Source organism: Manis javanica, chromosome 11 (assembly GCF_040802235.1).
Source record: "Manis javanica isolate MJ-LG chromosome 11, MJ_LKY, whole genome shotgun sequence".
Classification (NCBI taxonomy): Eukaryota; Metazoa; Chordata; class Mammalia; order Pholidota; family Manidae; genus Manis; species Manis javanica.
In genome coordinates, this window is record NC_133166.1 from 87020071 (window position 1) to 87042667 (window position 22597).

Consider the following 22597-nt stretch of genomic DNA (forward strand, 5'->3'; position numbering starts at 1 on the left):
GGAAAAACGCGCGATTTCCTCTGTCCTCAAGTGCCGGTCTCAGGCACCCGCCCCCCGGTCCCGCAGGGAAAAACGTGGGATATTCTTTGTCCTCAGGCGCCGGTCCCAGGCACCCGCTCACCAGTCCCGCCACCCTGCCTCCCTAGCACCAGGGTCCCTGTCCCTTTAAGGCTTCCAAAAAGCGCTCGCCAAAAAGAGAAAAAAAAAGGGGGAAAAACGCCCGATTTCCTCCGTCCTGAGGCGCCGGTCTCAGGCACCCGCCAGCTGGTCCCGCAGGGAGAAACGCGGGATATTCTTTGTCCTCAGGCGCCGGTCCCAGGCACCTGCTCACCGGTCCTGCCACCCTGCCTCCCTAGCAACGGGGACCCGTCCCTTTAAGGCTTCCAAAAAGCACTCACCAAAAAAAAACCGCTCTGGTTTCTTTCCACCCGCCGGGAGCCGGGGGGAGGGGCGCTCGGGTCCCGCTGGGCCGGGACTTGTATCTTACCCCCTTCGCAAGGCGCTGGGTTCTTGCAGGTGTGGATGTGGTCTGGATGTTGTCCTGTGTCCTGTGGTCTCTATTTTAGGAAGATTTTTCTTTGTTATATTTTCATAGCTCTATGTGTTTTGGGGAGGAGATTTCCACTGCTCTACTCACGCCGCCATCCTGGCTCCACCTCCCTCCCATATTTTATTTTTATGACAAATTTTATTTTCAAAACAACTTACAGAATGTCAGTCAATGTAAATTGACATTTGTATGGTTCAAGACAGTAATAATTGGTTTTTCAAGTAGTAACCCTGAAGAACTACAAAATTTTCAGAGAAGAACTACAAAATTACCTGAGAAGGATTCAATTATTTTCATCATATGATACTGTGCTTGCTATGACAGGAGACTCTAATACACAATTAAGGAAGATTTCATAATACATAGTAAATAAAAGAGGCTTCACAGTGAAGTCTCAGTAAACCAAAAACTTCCTAAGTATAGCTGAGCACTCTGAATAAAGTTTCGTTAATTTCATATAGTTCGGAAAAAAAAAAAATTGATGCTATTTGTATACTATCTGAAGAATTCTCAGAGAAAATTAAGTTGAAAGTTGCCAATTGTGCAATCTTGGTTTATCATGATTAACCCATTTTATTAGCTGTACAGACTCTGCCTCAGTTAGACTTAAATCTTCCAACTGTTAATTCTTTTAGCCTTTCTGATTGAGATCCGATTGAGTGTTGATACCCTGTGACACACTGGAAATACCATCTGAGAGAAATAGAGAAGTCCCTAAAAAGGCCTGATTTCCATCTTTGGTGGCAGAAGCATCTTTTTTAGCAATAATTGTCCATACTTACTGACTTAGTTCTTTCTATGTGGGCAGATTGAATACTGGATAGTAATGAGGTAATGCTTTACATAGAAAACACACCAAAGAACATTTTAAGCACAAACTCATTTAAACAACATGTAGCACCTTCTTCAGCTCTGATCTTTTTCAGAGGCAGGAGAGCAAACATCAATGGATTATGGAATCTGTCTCAATTTTTGATCAGATGAGTGGCTTGTAAGTATGAATCTATGAAAGGTTCACCTTTTCAGTGCGGTACTTCCCCCATTATTAGACACAGGTTAAAGTTTGAAAAGTGAAAATAATATTCTCAAATTTAGAGGATTTTAAATATATCATAACCAGGTTTAAAAAACCCTTCAGAGGGTTAACTCAGGATACTTGAGTTATTTATTTGGCTCTTTTCTTGAAGAACAAAAGGAAATTTTCCTAAAATTCATGAGTTATTTTTTAATATTAGTATTATTTCCCTAGGATAGATATAACCTTAAGGAAATCACTAAACAGCATATTTGTGACAGAAATTTAGAGTGGGCCAGTTTTATGTGGCTTATTTGATATTAATATCTTAGCTTTAAATTTAGCTACTCTTTAAAAATCTAGGTAAATTGTGTGAAGGCATAGCAGATATTGAGAACATGTAAAATATGAATCTTATAAGAACTGGTAAACATTTTTGTTTTGGTCATTTCACTTTATAAAAAATTATTGTAAAATTGCATCGCTTGTACATAATGATGCTCATTGTACAGAGCCCCTGCTGAATGCCAGGCACCATGTTAGACGCATTATCTGGGGCATGAAACACAGCTTATAGGGTGGGAGTTATTAGCTCCATTTTACAAATAGGGCAACTGAAACTCAGACAACTTAAGTGACTTTTCAAGGCCCCACAGTCAGTTATATGATGGGTGCAGGATTTGATCTTAGATCTCCTTGGCTCCAAAGCTTTTACTTTTCTTGTGTACCACTTAGTTTCTGTTCTCAAGGCATTTTTCTTCCAAGTAACCGCTTCCTGTCCTCTACCATTAGCTATTTTTTTAAGTCTTTCATTTACCTCACTATCAACCATTTTGATAGGAAATTCTCTTCATATTGCTGCTGCTACTTAATTTTGTAGAAATATTGTTCACTCTCATGAGATATTATAACTAGCCTGAACCTTTGAGTAATAGAGCATATTTGAAAGGATCCTTGAAAGATCAACTCCTGTTTTGTAAAGACCTATAAAAACCCAAGAATATATGCTACCATCGCTGATAAATATTTATCAAGCACTTGCAATGCTTGAGGATCTATTTTTCAGGCTAGAGATCTGAACATGAACAGAATGTGGGCCCTGAGCTCCAAGGTTATTCATCCTAGAGATGTTACACACATGTGAACAAACATGCACAAAACTGTGTGAAACATGGAACAGTAGAACATATGTAAGGTATATTGTGTAATTGAAGGTAAACAGGTATGGTAAAGATTTGTTCTTTCAGGGAATGTTGGGCATATGTCTGTAGAGAACAGGGTTTATGAACAGGACGTCTAAGCTACATTTATTTGGAAAAACATATACAGATTATGTAAAGAGATGTTCTGGTATAATTCTGTCCTACGTTGAACAACTATCCCCATTGCAAGAGGTAAGCCTGAAACCCTTACTGGAATCTCTATTTGGGATCTGCATTACCACTTAAAACCTTAGGCGTGCTATTCATCAAGTTTGAGTTATTTTTTCTCCTAAAACATTAACATTATTAACCTAAGGGGGGCCTTATTAACCAAGAGGGGCCTTAGATAACAAGTTCCTGCTAATTAAATATATTTGCAGTTTCAGATAAAAGATTTAAAGTTGTATCATTGTTTAAAGTAATATTATAAGTACCACAATGATGATGTTAGTGATTGCTGTTTTCCCACTCCAGCATAAGGAAAATAAATGTGATACATGGGAGGCAGTCACTCATGGGTTCCAAAGCAGTAACCCTTTGTGGACAACCTCATGTTCTCCATGTCAGGTCTCAGAAAGAATTCCCCATTATATACTGGAAGACACACTATATATAGTTACACTGTCTGTCATTTTTTCACTTCAAATAGGGGAGTTCATCAAAGCTTTGTATGAGTCAGATGAAAACTGTGAAGTGGATCCCAGCAAATGTTCATCTGGCGAGCTGATAGACCATCAGAGCAACCTGAAAATGTGCTGTGAGCTGGCTTTCTGCAAGATCATCAACTCCTACTGGTGAGCAGGTGTCAGTGCTGCATCCTCTGCTTATGGAACTACATTTTTCCTTATAAAAGCCATTGCAGTGTTAACTGTTACTTCCCAGGCCTAGGAAGGGCTTAGGGGAAAAACTGAAAGTTTCCCTAATACGATCCTGCCTAAAACCTCAGTCTCCCTGCAAACAGAAATACCTCTGAACTATCTACGTTAGCACCACATCCTCTAATGCCAAAGTATTTAGTGGCTTTCTAAAATACTTAGTAGTGTTCAAGATATGGTAATGACCTATGATCCTTTGATCATTGCCCCAACCCGAGCAGTTGGTGAGATTTGGGGAGATTTTGGGTGAACAGTCTTAGAGGTTATGGTGAGCTATGTTAGGCCAGGTGGTTTAGTCAGGAGCTTCATGCCATTTGCCCACTTTGCAAAATGAAATTTACACCCATCCCTAAGTTTTGTAGCTTTGGGTTTCCAGTCTCCATCACTTCCATGAATCGGCCACCACCTCTCAGCCATGAATCGGCAGAGCTATTTCCACTAAGCCCTCCTCAGAGCCTGGCTCTAGAGCAGAGTTGTGTTGGGCCAGAGGGGAATTGCTTGTGCTTTCTGGGGTTATGATACTTTCGTATTTAGAGGTTTTAATCTTCCTTTCGCCAGTGTTTTCCCTCGGGAACTGAAAGAAGTATTTGCATCTTGGAAGCAGCAGTGCTTGAACCGCGGCAAGCAAGACATCAGCGAGCGACTCATCAGTGCCTCGCTGTTTCTCCGTTTTCTGTGCCCAGCCATTATGTCTCCCAGTCTTTTCAACCTTATGCAGGAGTATCCTGATGACCGCACATCTCGGACTCTGACTCTAATTGCCAAGGTCATTCAAAACCTGGCAAACTTTGCCAAGTAGGTGTTGCTGCCATAACCACTTTTTAAAAAACGTTGCTTAAAAATGCATGAGTCCTAAATTTTGGTTAGGAGAGGGAAGCCTCAAAATTCATGTTACAAGATTTTTGTGGTATTGTTTAAAATAGCAAGAAAAAATTGGAAACAACTTTAACATTCATGTTATAGAGGAATGGTTAAGTAACCTATGGCACATGCATTCAGTAGACTATCTGCAGCCACTACAAATAGTGTTTACAAAGAATATCCAATAATATGGAACTGATGAAGATATAATTGTATTTAATGAAAAGTGCTATTAGAAACTCTAGCCAGGAAAAAAAAGGGGGAGGGAATACCAAATGGGGCATAGGCTGTTATCCCAGCAATATGATAACATAAAAATCTAAGTATAAAAAGTTGGGAAGAACAATCAAATTCTGTAGTTACATTGTCTAAGACAATTGGCCCAGCCCCTTCCAAAATGTCAGTGTAATGAAAAGCAGAAAAGATAGAGGGGACTGTAATAGATTGAAAGAGACTAAATGCAATATTTAAATCTTAATTGGATCTGAATTAGAAAAAAAATCTATAAAAATCATTTTGGGAGCAATTAAATATGGACTATATATAAGATAATGTTTCTAAAAGCTTTAGCATGATAATAGCATTGGTTTATGTAAGACCTATTCCTTATTCTGGAGAAATGGGTGGGTGCTAATGTATTTAGAGGTTATGTCTGCAACTTAGTTTAAAATAGTCCAGCATAAAAAGAAAAAAGCATATGTATATGTAGAGAAAGAGTGAAAGTAAACCTGGCAAAATGTTAACAGTTAATGTAGATGAACGGCATATGGGTGTTCAGTATGTTCTTTCAAATTTTCCATAGATTTAAATTTTTTTAAAGGAAGTTACAAAACAAGGGAAATGCACTCAAATGTAAGCAGCAGATATGTTTAGGTGGTAGAGTTGTACACTCAAACTTATTTCTTTCCACATTCCATTGTTTCCAATTTTTTCCCAAGTTTGTATAATTTTTTAATTCCTGGAAAATAATTTTAAGCAGTCACTGAGAAAGGATTCACACTGGCAGAACTAATCACAGGTTTACTCAATGTTGGAGCTTAAAGACAAGATTCTATTAGCAATGTGTTGAAAAAATTAGAACTTCTATGAGACAGATTGTTTTCTGTATGAACAGTGGCTCTTCAGACATGCACTGTTTTAACTTTGTGTACCTTATAATAAACCAATGCAGAAATATACATATTTATCCATATTTGAGCTAATTCTTAAAACAGCAGTTCTAGTTTATTTTGGAACAAGTTCTGTGGACTTAAAAAAGGTCCTGAAGTAAGCTAGAATCTCTAAAGGCAAAGAGAAGTTCTTCTTTAGCAGAAATAGATAGCATGAGCAAAGATTTGAAGAAGAAAAAGAATATAATGTATTTGGGAGACTTTTAAGAACCTACAATATTTAAGGTTAATACTGATGAGCATTTAGAGGTAAATGAAAACTATATTACAGAGAACTTTAAGTACCAGAAAAAAAAGTTTTAGCTTTACCCAACAGAAAACAGAAAGCTAATTAAAGGTTTTGAGTATTAAAGTAGTATTAAGAAAACATGTTTTAGCATTTATCACTTATAAATAATAAACAAATTATTTACCTCCCCCAAATAAAAAGTGTTATAGGTTGGTATATAGTCAACTGAAAATGATCACATCTCTTTTCCTAAATGTTCTCTCTCATTTCTCTCCCTGTACTTCAGATTTGGTAACAAAGAAGAATACATGGCATTCATGAATGATTTTTTAGAACATGAATGGGGTGGAATGAAGCGGTTTCTTTTGGAGATCTCTAATCCAGACACCATCTCAAATACCCCAGGCTTTGATGGTTACATTGACCTGGGCCGAGAGCTTTCAGTTTTGCATTCCTTACTATGGGAAGTAGTGTCCCAACTTGATAAGGTAAAGTAGGCTGGAAGGTTAGTAATGGGAGCTGGGAGAGAGAAAACCGTAATGTATCTGAATTCTGGAGAGTTGCCACAGAGTGATAGAGCACTCAGCTGTCTGCTAGTTGGAAGCAACCTCTTATCCTTAGAAGTCTGGAAGTAAATGGTTATCATTTCTGAGTAAAATATGTGCCCTGCAAACCAGGAAATTCTAGAAATCCATAAAATTATTAGCATATATTTTTAAGTAATTACCTGAACTAATGGGGTATATATTTCTATAAATGAGTAAATGTATATAACATCTAAAAATTCCCTAGAAACTAATACAAGATATTGTGTGTATAGCCTTATTCAGGTAGAGTAGGATTAGATTAAACCACATATAGCAATTTCTAACAAAAGTGTAGACTTAGAAAAATATTGAGATTATCATGTTTAATTAGCTTTACCCAAGAGATTTTTTTTTAATGCAAGTCAGAGGGTTTAATATAACTGTTAGCACTATAGTTACATAGGATCTGAAAATCCCAAAGTTTTCTTTCTCTACAGATGGGAAGTGAGAATACAGAAAACAGCTATCATTTTTAATAATTTATTTTCTGACTGTAAGCTAAGAATTTATTATATTAATAGCTAAATACATATATATATACATATATATATATATATACACACCATGCCAATTCAATAATTTTCTTCTGAAATTTTACAAAAAAGAATAGACATTGTAATGGAAAATAGTCTTTTGTTTTTGGCTAGGTTTGTCACAGTAATTACTTATTGATGTTTTTGTTTGATACAGGTGCTTTATAAATATGTGTGGTGGTATGTTAGAATAACTTCAAAAGACAAAGTTATTTTTCTGTGACAAGATCTTGTTTTCCTCCATTTTCCTATTATCCTTAAAAATGTTGCACCAACAAAATGGTGTTGGGAGAGTGAAACCTATTAATAAAGACCACTTGCGTGAGGAAATGTAAATGGTAGGGTGTCCACTGGTGCTTAAAATACTTGTAAAATAATGAACTGTTCCTTATTCTTGAAGATCCCTTTTTTACTTTTAGAAATGACAGCTAAATTTTAAGTTGCCGCTATGCTGAGGGTAAATTCCTTGAATATGGATCGTGCATGGCTCAAGAAAGTTGAGCAAGTAAAGGCGTTCTTCAGGTAGCATTTGAGGAGACATTGTACCCATTTGAGCAGGGCTGAAGAGTCTATTCTGACTGTTGAGAAGACAGGAGACCCAGCGGCAGCCATTTAAAACTGCCCTACAATTGGGGGTCCAATAAGACTCCATGAGTAGAAGAACTCCCCAAAGGAAAAAATGATTTAGGTTTATAAAGCATAAGTACAGAAAAGTTACTCTTTGTTGAATAACTGCATCAGTGGGATGTAAATACAGTTATTTATAAAATAGGCTTGGTTTATTCAGGGGTCAGGGTCTTTTTATCAGGCTTTGCTGTGTAAACACACTTCTCCTTTTAAACCTGTGGTTGGTCCTGGGAACCAGAAGTATATCTAGACATTTCTCATAGAGAGAGTTTACTGATTTTGCTGTTAAAAAAAAAATTGTCTTGCTGATGCAAACCCAGTTGGCAATAGGTCACGGTTCCCAAGAGTACATGGGATAATGGATGGCAATTTCAACTGTGTGCCCTGCAGTGTTCTGGACCCCTGAATGCAACACCTTCCTGTATGTTGGCATGCATTTCTTTTCTCACAGTCCCTTTTCTTTGAAAGTTTCATCATACTAGCCAATCCTTTTCGTCTTGAGGTCCCTTTTGCTTAGAAGGTGTTTGGTTCTTCCCCACCCTCCCCCACCTTCATCTGCTAGCCCCCAAAGATTTAGTTTGCTTTGCATGCCTATTTTAGTTGGAATGGCATTAGTTTGGTTGTTTTGAGCATGTCTTTTAATTTTTATTTGCATAATCCTAATTTCTATTTCCTTTCTTTCCTCGATGTCTGCTGCACCTTGTTTCGCCTCCTCCATTCATCTCGACGCCATGATCCCGCTGCTCCATAACCACACTATGAACCTGCCACTCCCATATGCAAACACCTACCCTCCCCTCCAACCTGCACCCTTCCATCAATGGGCATCATCGTTGTCCCACAAACAATCTTTGGTGGATGTCGCAATGCTTATTATCCAATTAGGGTGAAAATTCCTTCCTACAGGCAACCGTGGCAAAATTGGGACCTCTCCCTCGTATTCTTGCCGATATTACCAAATCTCTGACTAACCCTACACCAATACAACAGCAACTGAGACGCGTCACTGAGCATAGCTCCAGCCCAAATGTCAGTGGAAGTCTCTCCTCTGGGCTGCAGAAAATATTTGAAGACCCCATTGACAGGTATGATGGAATTTGAACTACTGTCTCAGAAAGAAAGAGATTTGGCAGAAATCTATTTAACTTATTTACTGAATTTACAACTTCAAAGTCATGATCAGTTGGAAAGAACCATATAATCTGAGAGAAATCCAATTGTCATAATAATACACAAGACCTAGGATACTTATTTTTTAGGATGATGTTTTAGAGTTATAATGGAGTCAACAAATGTGTAAAAATAAACTATCCTGTTTAATGGAATACTAAGGGCTCTGTGATACTGATATTTTCATATATCATAACACAAATCTAAAGAATCTCAGTTAAAATCATTTTACAACTGGCGGTGTTTGCTGGGTACATAGATAAAATGTTGATGCTTAACTTTGTTTTCTGCATTGTCAAAACTTGTCTCTTTAGCTGGGACCCTTTGCTTATACCCTCAGATCTTCTCTTGAAGGTTTAGACAGAACCAATTAACTATGAGTTGGAATACTTTGGTGGGGGTTAAAACCTAACTAGGAAGTGACTGGCATTCTAGAAGACAGTGATGGGGTGGTTACAGTGTTATTCTTCACCTTTGGAGAAAAACACCAAAAAATGTTGGATTTTATTCTAAGAATTATAACAATGAAATCTGAGTTTAGAAACCACTTTGGGCCTTTGAGCCTTCAGAAGAGCTCCTATGGCTGAACTGAGGAATCCTACCTATACTGAATTTGCCTCAAAAGTAATTAAAGGTTCTTTCCTTTTCCACAGTGACTTGCATAAACTGAAATCTCCAAGCCAGGAAAACACGGATGGCTATTTCCGAGGGAAAACATTATTGCTGGTTCAGCAAGCCTCTTCCCAGAGCATGACTTATTCTGAAAAGGATGAAAAGGAAAGTAGCCTTCCCAATGGCCGAAGCATCTCCCTCATGGACCTTCAGGACACTCGTGCTGCTCAGGGGGAGCATGCGCCTGCTGTGCTCGATGTGCCTATGCGCTTGACCGGAAGCCAGCTCTCCATGACCCAGGGGGCTGGCATCAAACAACTGCGGGAAACCCAGAGCACTCCCCAGAGTGCACCCCAGGTGAGGAGGCCCCTGCACCCAGCTTTGAACCAGCCAGGCAGCCTCCAACCCTTGTCATTCCAGAACCCTGTCTATCACCTCAATAACCCAATGCCAGCAATGCCAAAGGCCTCTGTGGATTCCAGTTTGGAGAATCTAAGCACTGCCAGTTCCAGAAGCCAAAGTAACAGTGAGGACTTCAAACTCAGCGGACCCAGCAATAGCAGCATGGAGGATTTCACCAAACGTAGCACTCAAAGTGAGGACTTCTCCAGGCGGCACACTGTGCCAGACAGACACATACCTCTTGCTCTGCCACGGCAAAACAGTACTGGGCAGGCCCAAATCCGAAAAATGGAACAGGCTGGGTTAGGTGCCCGAGCCAAAGCAGCGCCATCCCTGCCCCACAGTGCATCCTTGCGAAGCACAGGGAGCATGTCTGCGGCATCTGCAGCCCTGGTGGCTGAACCCGTGCAGAATGGGAGCCGGTCCCGGCAGCAGTCTTCTTCCTCCAGAGAGAGCCCTGTTCCCAAAGTGAGAGCAATCCAGAGACAACAGACTCAACAGGTCGGGGTGAGTGCTAAAGGGGTCTGGCTTCTTCTTGGTCCAACAGTTTCCTTGGTTCTTCTAATAGAAATCACTGGGGAAATCCAATTACTAACAAGGTTTCCACTTAGAAATATTTCTGCAACCTTTAAATGGAAAAAGGAAATGAGAAGTTTGGGAGCTTCTGGCTAGGTGAGGCAGCAAATGTAGCTTGACTCATTGTCCTTAGGAGGACTGGCATATTAACCACAGCCACGCAGGGGTCTTTCCTTCTCTTCCAGCCGCAGAGCTGCCACCTCAGTTGGCACTGAGAACAGATCTCTGATGTTGGATATTAGACACTTTATGAAATCTATAGGCGAAATCAACTAGAATATATTTTAGGAATCTGGACATTAATCCTTCTGAATTTTTTTTCTTAAGCTTCCAGAATAAAGTTGTACATTGTGAGCCAAGAGTTTAATGTAACTGCTCTTAGCTCCATCCCCCAGCTCCCTCTAGAAATATCCAGTCCCTTGTGCCTTTTCCTGGAAATAGCTAGAAGAATAAACAACTGAGCACCTACAGAGGTGAGGTAAAGGAGACAGGTAAAAAAGAAACACAGGTGGCTGACAAGTATTCTAAACATTTACAAATCCCTTGTATTTCTGTTTACATGTTTACATATAAGATTTCCAGATTTTTTTGTTTTTGAGAAATAAAAAAGGTTTCCCAAGAATGTAATCATGTCTTCCTTACATATTATATTTTTAGGCACCAATACATATTTTGTTCTTTGAAACAAACTAATAATCTTTTTTTAATTATATTATCATTGATAGACAATCTTGTGAAGGCTTCACATGAACAACATTGTGGTTTCAACATTCACCCATAATATCAAGTCTCATCCCCCCCCACCCATTACAGTCACTGTCTCGGTGTAGTAAGATGCTATAGAGTCATTACTTGTCTTCCCCGTGCTGTACTGCCTTCCCTGTGACCTACCTATATTGTGATTGTGAGTACTGTGCCCCTCAATCCCCTTCTCCCTCCCTCCCCACCCTCCTCCCCACCTCTTCCTTTTGGTAACCGCTAGTCCCTTCTTGGAGTCTGTGAGTCTGCTGCTGTTTTGTTCCTTCGAAACAAACTAATAATCTTAAGAATGTGTATTTATATATATATATTTAATCTTAAAAAGATAGTTCTCCTAAAAATCTTTGCATCTGTTGAATTTTTTTGAAATCTAAATGAGTATTAGGGAGCTGTGTGATTAGATTACAAGAGCTCTATGACAAATCCTCCTGCCAGCAAGGTCGCTGGTCAGAGGAGGCTACAGTGAAACCCCAACAGATCTCTTTTAACGTGTTTACATTTTTGTAGGTAGGCGTTTACTGATTTGGCTCTTCTGCCTCCACTTTGCTTTGATCAGAGCTCTTGACCCTACTTTGAAAGTTATTGTTTTAAAAAAAATTAGATGATTTACAGAATCCATAGATACAGAAGTAAAGGAAGGATGAAGAGCATGACTAACTTAAGCCAATTCTGCTAGCTGACTTCCTGGGCAATAGCTCCCAGCTGGTAATTCTTTCCTTTGAAATAAAGTTTTCCTTGAGTCTTAAATTTTTCATTTCTACTTTGTTATAGTTCCCAAACTTTGACCAATTCGTTTGATGTAATAAGTCTTTTCATTTAAAGCAAGGGAAGAAAGATAATCTATAATGAAAAGGCTTATTAAATACTTATGTATCTTTTTTATATAGTTCATATATATATTTTTTTAATGTGTATGTTAGGAAGCTATCAGTCATTCACACCATATTATGATTTAGTTTACACATTGCTTTTTTGCTAGTTGAGATCAACTACTTTCAGAGAATCAAAGTGTTTATTGAGAGGTGAAAAGAAAGGTAAGTAATGTTACAGATGAAATACTGTGTGCAGGTCAGCATCTTCTTGGAGTCCTAGTGCAGCATGAGGGCTCTGAGGATGAGATGGGTGAAGAAAATAGTATCAGATTGGCAGAGAAGGACAGGATAGGGGAAAGGGCCTTCCATGTGCTTTTCGAAAGCTGACTTAAGCCCATCCCTGGACAGAAAAGAGGAAAGCTTACCCATTCCTCATGTGCCAGGTAATCCTTAATTCCCAGGGCCCATGAGTCATACTGATTGTTTATTCAATATTATAAATTAACCTTTTGTGAAATCATCTCTAATCAATTATCACTTACAGTATTTGTCCTGTCGGAAAATATAACACCTATCACATAAGCACTCAGCACATGTTTCTGTGGGTGAATAGAAGGCTCTCTGGGCAGATGGGAGTAGGAAACACATCGTCTCCAAACCAGTTTAAAATCTTTTGTACCCCAGCCATTAACGAGTTGGGGAATGTCTATATTATATTGTCACAAAGTGTGGCACAGCCCCAGTGAGATGTCCCAGCACAAATACTCACCTTTGTGCCTTTGCTGGTACTGGTACTGCCACTGTCATATCAGTTAAGGCATAAATCACTGTATTTCGATTACTCAAGTTTCTGTTTTTTTCTATACTTTTTCTGTGCAGATGGTTTATTCTTTTAAACTTACACATTATTTTTTTTATTCCTTATCTTTCTGTTTCTTGCTTGCTTTTCTTATCTCACCCCCATGAAGAACTCTGAAGTTCTATATAATCAGCACATTTTTTAGGCAAATTCCTTTACACATTTTAATTGCAAATTGTGTCGGGGAATTCTTCTCTCCCAAAAACTAGAGGATTTCTTTGTGGCAACTGTTCTGTAGGCGTCTGTAATCACCAGTGGCTTTGTCCCATGCAAATTCCATTTGTATCTGAGCACAAAGGAGCAACCACTGCTGGCAGCCTAACTAGTTTCAGTCTCTGTCTACTGAGTGGGAAGGAAATAAAATCCTAGTGAAGCAAACTTCAGAGAAGGAATTTTTTTTCAGGAAACTGTCTTTTAATTTTTTTTTTTTTTACCCTTTTTGGCTTCTTATCGGATTCTTTTTGTTCCTAATTTTCTACTACATTTTGTTCTTTAGGTATCATGTACTCTAAGTGTGTAATAGACTTTATTCACAAAATATGCTATATCTTGAACTCATGTTACCTAACCTTAAAATTTGAATTTGAAAATTTAAATTTGAGGACTTCTTACAATAGGTATTTGACAAGCCTATCAAGATGATGCTGCAGTTTTCACATTTGGATTTGTTGAACCCTCTCCTACCAACCTCTTCAAGAACTCTTAGAGTTTACTTATTAATGTAGCCAGCCCTTTTTTCAATGTTACTCATTTAGGGGAACCTGACTGTTTCAGACTATGGAGAAGCAGAAACCAACAAGTCTTACTTATATCTATTAAATATGAGCAAAGAACAGGAAACCGGCCTGTTCTCAATTGTCCTCAAATAGCCAGGCTATGACTCATTGTAGAATCAGTGAAACTGCTGTCTCTGCCCCTTTTGCCCTGTAGCATTATTATTTTTCCCAGAGAAACCCTATATATCTTCTTTCTCAAAGGGAGATACTCCTGATAGGAATTCCTGCTCCTTTTCTTTTTGTATGTTTCATCCCTCATTTTCTTTAATGATCCACTGTTGAAAGTCAGTGGATATAAATGCTCTTCCAAAGGCTGTAGCTAAGCAAAATGTGATCCGAACCACTTACAACTTCTCTTCTCAATTTCTTTGACTCTAAACTAGAGATGGTAAATTTTGCTATCTATCCAGCTTGTAAAAGAAATGGAACAACCATTGAGGAAAAAGCCTATTTCCAAAGGACCAAAGGAAAAACAATATCTTTGTCTTAGTAATAAATTTTTAAATTTATACTTCAATAATGAATTATAAAAGAAATCCAGAGTATCAATAAATGAATAGTGTTTTATGGAGCATCTATTGTGCATATATATAGTTACTACCATTTAAAAATCCATATGATATGGTGCCATGCCTCAAGGATTGACAGTCTAATTGGGAAATAAGCACACGTGAGTCCAATAGAAAAAGGTAGAAGATAGTATATAGTTTTTTCATGTGAAGAATGTATTACAACAAAGAATAATTTTGAAACAAAAATCACCTCTCTTTTCTTCCAGTATAACACAGTAACTATTTTTGATTCATTCAATATTACTTTACTTTCTGTCTCTATAATTATGTAAAGGTCTAATCATGAAGACAAGGAATAGTCTGTTTTTTCCAAAAGTTAGTGACCACCTACCGTATGTTATGCAAAGTGCTAGGATATATTGGGAAGTAGTTCAAAATCAGATTCAACCAGTAAAATAGGAATAGACCCAAATGCCCAGTTTCCATTGTCCCACTGAATAGTCTCTCCTGATCACTGGATTACTGATATTGATAGTCCTTCTGAAGATAAGGTAGCTACCACCATCACCAGTGAAATTATTGTCAAGCAGCTGCGTCTGGGGAGGTCTGTCCTGTACACTAGGTGAAATCTCAACCCAGGCAAGAGAGGGTTCTTGACTCTGATACTCTGATTGAGAAAGAATAATCAAACAGGTTGGACGAGTGTGGGTAAGGAAGGAATTCATTAAATAATAGTAGTAGTGAATGGCAGCAGCTATGCAGGCAGCAGAGAGCAAGGGAGAGCAGAGGGAGGAAAGGAAAGTTCATTGAACTCCTGCTCAGCATAGAGCAAATCCCTTGCCATCTCCTAAAGCCAGTCACCTGGCATCCAGAGTCCTCTTGAACCTGCACAGCCTGGGAACTAAGCCTCTAACACCCCAGGATTTGGGGGAGCCACAGAGCACTGGATGGAGTGAATTAGGCTTTGAACTTCCCAATGCAAAGAAAGATTTTCAGGCAGACTACTAAAGAGCATAATGGTTACAGCCGCAATCTTATACAGTTCACCTAGGCAATGGGAACTTGAAAGCCCAGATCCGAGATGTCAGTAGCCCTTTCCTACTTGTCTGAAGTAGGGCAGAGAGAGTGAAGACATATGCTTAAGTCTAGACATCTCAATGAAATAGCAAAATGACAAAGACTTTTACCACCAGAGATGGAGGTTGAAGATTTCTTGTCTTTGTTATGGAAGAGAATTCAGAGACAAGTGCAGTCAGCTTATGCAACAAGAGAGTTTATTTGATATAAGATAGTACACATTCAGACGGGAGTGTGGGCAACCTCAGAGAGGAGACACGCTTAAGGGTTAGGGTTTGGGGTTTTATAGGACCCTTTGGTGGGAGGGGTCAGCATAAGGCATGACATATAGAGATGATTCATAATTCCTTTGAAGTTTTGTCCTAAGAATAGGGTTATTTAGGTGACTGTCTTAGTCGGATCCTGTCATTCTTTATCCACATAGGTTCATTTACACTTCAGAGGTCTCTCTCCTGTCCTGGTTATAAAATTTCTTAACTGATTAAGGGGGCTTGAAGAAAAGGAAGAACAGCATATAGATAAAGTTAAAGAATAAGCTGGGACTTTTTTGCAGGCTAAGTAGATTTTACAATGGCATGACCCTTGTCCCATTTCCCTGCTCTATCTCAGAATGAAAAAATTCTTGATTTTACAGCTTCTCACTTAACAGTTAAAAGCCTGTATTACCCTAAGGAGTTGTTGTTTTTAATATGTTTTTAGGGGCTGAGATCTTTCCTTAGTGTGTTCTTAGGAATACCATTAGTTTGCAGTGCATTTATAGGCACTTGATAAATAGTTGCCCATAACAAATCACAGGAAAAGAAAGTTCATTCAAGCAATATCTTGTTATTTATCTAAAGGAGAAACCTATTGAATTAGCTACCTCGAAGTAATAAATTCCAGACAGTAAAGTTATTAGTTTTAGTAGCTACTCTATCTCAAACTGCTATTGAATAGAAAATCCTAGTTTCACAGAAAAGCAGCTTTCCTGTGTCCTATGTGCTAAAATAAGATAATAAAATTAAAGAGACATTTGTCTCTTTTAAATATTGACTTTCTATTAATTTATTAAGACTCAGAACCACATTCTTTTGTCTTTCAGGTGTACATATATCAAATAAAAACCTTATGGTTAAACTATTTTCTCTAACATACTAAAGCAATTTATTTTCCTCTGCTTTTAAAATCCAGTAAGGGGAGAACTCTGTGTGTGTGTGAAATACTTTGCACTTTACAAAGTGCTTTTATTGATATCTCATTTGTTTTAATGTAGGTAATTGTTATCTTCTTTTTTATAGATGACCATATATTCTATAGGCCAGTGTTCCCAAAGTGTGGTACTTAAAATTATTTAAAGATTAAAGGTTTTTACTTAATTAATCATGTAGTTATTATAATACATATTAGAAAAACATAAAATTATTAATATAAAAATGTATTTATAAATATATATATAAACTTAAGATTTTTACTAATATTATTGCTTAGTATAAAGACTTAGTTAACTGAAAAGGGCTTTTTTAAAGAGATCATACATATACATCATTAATATATCAGGGATAATGTGGTTATAACAAAAATAATGTCAGTGATACACAAATGAACGAAGTATAAAAAACACATCTACCTACCGTAGTAGAGATAGAGGTAGGCATTTAAGAACTGAGAGTACTGAAGTTTAAGACTTGTTTACATGTTTCTTGACATGGTGGAGAAAAGGGCTTTAAAGAAAATGGCTAGCTGTTCATTAACAGTTGCTTGTGTGAGCCTTAGGCATAAAGCCACTTTTTATTGATACGTATCTGTATTCTGGTTGTAAATCAACCAAACCAGGAGGTTCTTCTTCAAACCTTTAAGAAATACCCTCATATTACTTTTGCATGCATATTTTTGTGGGATCTCTCCCAACCCATCTTTGATAACCTTTCAGTCTCTGCAACCAGTTTTTTCATCTATTCTTTCTAAATCTCAAATTCACCAAAACTACCCCTTCTTTTAAAATATCTATTTAGAGTTTAACTGGGTTCTATTCCAGAAAGATACAAAGACTCTTAAGGTAGCTCTGCATGGGGGAGAAAATTCTCTTCAATTATGAGATTATAGAGTTTTGATCCTCAAAATAGAAATCCATTTTAATTATAAAAAGACTAACTCACGTACAATTTTTGTTCTCTCCCTAAGGCAGGCAAGAGAAAAAGAATCTGTAGTGTATTTTCAGCATTTTTTTGGAAAGAGCACTAATGTTCAGTAGTCCTAATATCAGTTTTATCCAGTGCCGGTTTTCCAAACATAATATGGTAATAACATCTAAGCTCAACAATACTCTGTAATTTCCAAAAACTTTCATATACAATATCTTACTCAATCCTTACAACTCCCTGTGAGATGATCAGGACATGTGGTGATGGTGATATATCCCATCCCAGACATACCCCTTTTCGGTAAGTTAGGAAAAAAGTATTGAAGAGATTAAGTAACAATTGAAGTGGCCAAGTTTACTACTAAAGGCCAAAATTCTTATCACTCTATATATCTCTATTAGAAAAGGATAATGTATTTAGCTTTCCTAACTGGATGGAAATATCCCTTAGACTAATTCGATATCTATTGTTTTGATCCTCTATTCATTAAGAAACTTTCTGGCTACAGTGTGGATTTCTGAGTAGTCCTACCCATCAAAAAGTCCATGCTCTATAAAAATGACCCCGTTTTTTACAACTTTGTAAGAACAGTATCACTTTTCTTGTCTCTTTCTCTTTCTCTAAAGGGTTAATATGAAAATTAAGCATTTGGCATTCTGATACATAAATAGGCACCTTGTGAGTTTGTTTGACATTAATCATTTCTTTGGTTCCTGATCATCTCTGGGTTAAACAGATGTTTCCTCACCTGAGCAATCAACCAAGTTGTGCTTTTTTCCTCTCATTCTTTCATCATCTTAATTTCATTAGTAGTTTGGAACACACGACTAACTAATAATTTTAAGGCCTTGGCTTTCTTCAGAGCAAGAAAAAGGCAGGTTCATTGACGTGATACATAGGAATAGTTTATTCTTATACAAATGGATATTCTCTTTCCTCACCCCAGCCCTGGTATTAATAAAATATTACTGAGAGCTGAGAGCATTTACTAGAAAACAGGGGTCAAGGTATGTCTTCCAAAAATAGCTCTCTTTATGAAACATAGATTGTAGATGAGCTGTTTGGGGAGATACTAACAAGTATTTCTGATGCAGGTTCAGTCTCCTGTGGACTCTGCCACAATGTCCCCAGTAGAGAGGACAGCAGCCTGGGTTCTGAACAATGGGCAATATGAAGAGGACGTGGAAGAATCTGAGCAAAATCAAGATGAAGCCAAGCATGCTGAGAAGGTAGAACCTAGTCTGTCTTTACTGACTTAATGCCCCCACAGTGAGAGGTCACCAAAAGGGTTGTCTAGCCAAGAGCATGATCTCCCCACTTCAACTTCATTTCTGCCTCTTCTGTGAATCATCATATACATATCTATGTATAATGATTCAGTAATGTCTGTGTAAAAATTTGGAAAATGCCCATCAAGCTGAAGGGTGGGGAGGGTTAACTGTATTTTTATTTTTATGTAGGCTGCCTTAATTTAGAGAATACTCTGCTATTCATTTCTAGTAGTTCTAGGTGAATATTTAGTGCTAGTCTTCAAGTAAGGCCAACATTACTCTTGGAATAGATTTCCTTTCTATATCTTAGCAATAATTTTGTCTTTTTGTTTTTGAATAAAGAACTTATGGCTGTACAGATGATTTTTTAAAAGACATTATCTATTCAGTTTTGTTTTAAAGAAAAGTCGGCATGGAAAAAAAGGATTATCAAACAAGAACCTTGACATCATGTATGGCATTATCTCATTTAATTAGCAACTAAACAATCAGCTTCTGCTTACTTACCAGCATGACTCTAAACTCTGCTTGTTTATGCAGTTTACCTCTTTAAACTGTCCTAAAAATTGTCCCCTTTGACCTTCTGGATTAACAAGCATAGTTTAGGACCTTGATGTTGGGTAAGCAGAAACTTATCATCTGATTGTCGATTGTGTGGAATATTATGTGAAAATAGATTGCATTTTACGAAGTGCCATATAGCTTTATCATTAACTACTAATAGATTTAAGTTGATCATCTAAGGAAGGCTTATGCTTCTCACCTCATCAAGAGGTCTGACATTCCACTATGCTCCAACTTCAGTACAAGAAAGGGCCATGTAACCAATTTAATTGAATAGAGCTTTAGTGAGAAAATTTTTATAAAGCTTTAGTTTATATAAATTTATATAAAGCTTTAGTGAGAAAACAGACATATGTGTTCCAGCAAGCACTACCAAATTGGGCAGATGAGCCAAACCATGAAAATGAGCCAAGAGGCAGTAGGAATCAGCCTGAGAGAACATGTAGGCCTTTTGCTTAGTGTTTGTGCCCTGAATATTTTACCCTTTTATAGTCAGAGAGAAAGCAACAATAGCCTGCTCTGCCACAAAATTCTATTTATTGATTTAGTAGCTTAACATTATAGACATGTTGCTTGTTCTCTAAAGGACTGATTCCAGTAAAGTGAAGGAATGGCAAGATATGTTGAGACCCTACAGTACAGGTGGTGATACATAAATCTTCTCCCTTACACACAACTGGCTTTTGGCTTATTTTAAGTGATTTGTCAGGCTGCTAAGTGCTTGATCTTTGTCTCCTGCTCTCATTTCATACCATCACAGATTGGGTGTGGCTTACAGCAACTGGTAGTTCAAAGTGGAGAAAGAGACAAGTTAAAGTTAAAAATGTAATTTTAGGAGGAGGGCAGAGCTCCTTACCATTTATGCCTGTTGATAATTTTAAAGAGCGTTAGCAGCACATGGAATGGGAGCTCAGACAGCATCCAGGTACATCGCCTGAAAAGTAAACACAGATTTCTAAAACCAGTGTAACTCCAGTTTCTCTCCCCTTGTCTTTGGTGCCTCTTCTCGTCTACTCTAGTATGAGCAGGAAATTACCAAACTGAAGGAGCGCCTGCGGGTGTCCAGCCGGCGGCTGGAGGAGTACGAGCGCCGGCTGCTGGTACAGGAGCAGCAGATGCAGAAGCTGCTGCTGGAGTACAAGGCCCGGCTGGAGGACAGCGAGGAGCGGCTCCGCAGGCAGCAGGAGGAGAAGGACAGCCAGATGAAGAGCATCATCAGCAGGTCCGCGCATCGCCTGGTGGTGGCTGTGGGCTGGTTCAGGGTCCAAAGGAGGCGGGTGATCCAGAGTCCGCAAGCAGTGGCAGCGAGAGCCATTTCAACTCTGCACGTGGTCTGTGGTGCTTAGTACCAAGGCAAAGACTGACCAGATCTCTTAAAATCTTCTAAATGTGAGGCCTTAGTGTAGGCCTTTAAAGAAAGAGGTAGTCAGTTTTTCTTTAATTGTAACAACTAGAAAAATAAAACTTAGTTACTCACTTGAGTGGTCTTAGAGGAGAACTGGATTTCAAAAATCTGAAGTATTCCAAGTCCAAGACTAACTTAGTGTCTCACAAGTCCAGAGACATGGAGGGTAGTTTCACTGGATATCTTTAGGGCCAGAGAACCGAGAGAGAGTGCCGAGGGTGACAAGGGAGGCTGAGAGAGAGGTCAACTTTGCCAGACACTGTGGGCCAGACACTCTTCCAAATACTTTATAAATAACACTTTGTTTAATCTGTTAATAATAATTTATTGAATGCCAACTCTGAGGTAGGCATTATTATTACTCTCATTTTACAAATAAAGAAACAGACAACACATCCATTAAGTCACTTGCCCAGGGTCACTTAATGGGGCAACCAGGGTTTGAAGCCAGGCCGTCAAGCCCCAGAGTCCATGCTCAGAACCACTGTGGGTCCATGTTGTCAAATGCAGTAGACAGAGCAAGTAAAATGAAGACAGAAAAGGTTTGTTGTTCTAGCAGCATGAAGGTGTTAGCAGTCTTACTGAGAGCAGTTTCATGGGTGAAACATCAGTGGGTTAAGGTGTGAGTGAGGGATGCGGAAGAAAGTAGGCCTCCTAAGTACAGAATCCTCAGGAACCTTAGCTGTGCAGGGGAAAAGAAAGGGCAGTTGTGACAAGGTGATTATTTGAGACTAAGAGAGGGTTGTTTATTTTTTATTGGTTGGCTTGATATTTTAAGATGAAATCAGCTGTGCTGAGGGGAGAATCTGATAGAGGAGAGAGAGGAAATGATCAGGCGATACTGTCCCAGAGGAGATGAAAATGCATGAGGTCCCGTCTAAGGTGGAGAACCAGCCTCTGAGATCTTCTTCCAGGGTAGGAGAGAAGAAAGTCTGGTTGCAGATCATTTGTCAGGGAGGAGTGGGAATGGAACCAGGATGAGTTTAGGGTTTCTTGTCCTCCACATCAGCAAGTTCTCTCTTTAAAGTCATTGATATGTCTTCCTGCCACATTCTAGGCTAATGGCTGTGGAAGAGGAATTGAAGAAGGATCATGCTGAGATGCAAGCAGTTATTGATGCAAAGCAAAAAATAATTGATGCACAGGTAAGTAGCTCTGACTCTAGTAAAAGGCTCTTGTTTACCAAACTATTACTTACTGGCTTCCCACCCCTTGCAAATACCACAGCACGTACTGGAAATGGGTCACTGGAAAGTTCTCAGTATTACCTTTTGAAGTTTAACAGAGTTTCATGTGACCTCTATTGCTTTTCCTTTAACTGGTGACAAGTCTGTCAACCCAGCAAAGTATTAGCGTGCTTAGTGCAGTTGCTTGACATCTCAGCCCCTCATGCATGATGGGCTTGCTTCTTTCCTTCTGGAAAGGAGGGCATTCCCTAAGGGGGTAACTGTGAAAAGTACACTGCATGTGTCTGGCTTGTGACCGCCACTGACCATGGCTTGGCTGTGATGTTCAGGGTCTTGTCAGTCACGTCCACTGTGCCAGTGACCTCCAGCCCCAGACAGTAGTGGGACTGCAAGGGCTGTGGAAGATCCCTTCCCTTGTTATTCCTTGGGTTCAGGGTTTGACACAGATGCTGGCATATGCTTGGCTGCCCTTTTTTGTTGGCGCTGTGCTTAGAGAGCCTCTCTTGGTTGATGAAGGCAGAACCTGGGCCTCTGCTCTTTGTGGCTTATACTTGTGACACAAATGGCATGATGACTGCCAGGAGCACCTCACAGGGTCACATCAGTGATTAGAGCAAAATCCAGGATACAGGAAATGTTTCTAATTCCTTTTCATTTTATCAGTGCAAACCTTGTATTTCTTAGAGTGAAACAAATAAAACGTGCAGCTTTGATAGTGGCTGGTCCAGCCATTGAATGTACCACCTCCCTGAAGATAGCCCAGCCAGGTTTGCATTTCTCATCCATAAATATCATCACCTGTGGCTAAGCTGTGACATAAAAATGGGAGCAAGGACTTTATGTTCTT

General features: G+C 38.7%; 1 protein-coding gene across 10 annotated transcripts in view; it reads left to right on the forward strand.

The window, feature by feature from the left end:
* The window catches only part of RASAL2 (RAS protein activator like 2), a 396637-nt gene that overhangs the window by 365437 nt on the left and 8603 nt on the right, over positions 1-22597 (forward strand). For 7 of the 10 annotated variants that reach the window (XM_037022379.2, XM_037022384.2, XM_037022376.2 and 4 more), the window contains 8 exons: positions 3417-3561; positions 4201-4437; positions 6188-6389; positions 8534-8733; positions 9472-10339; positions 18418-18552; positions 20178-20380; positions 21621-21708. In XM_037022379.2, the coding sequence (XP_036878274.2) occupies positions 3417-3561; positions 4201-4437; positions 6188-6389; positions 8534-8733; positions 9472-10339; positions 18418-18552; positions 20178-20380; positions 21621-21708 (2078 nt within the window). The remainder of the gene's footprint in view (positions 1-3416; positions 3562-4200; positions 4438-6187; positions 6390-8533; positions 8734-9471; positions 10340-18417; positions 18553-20177; positions 20381-21620; positions 21709-22597) is intronic. The other 3 variants (XM_037022380.2, XM_037022385.2, XM_037022378.2) reach the window with 1 other exon arrangement.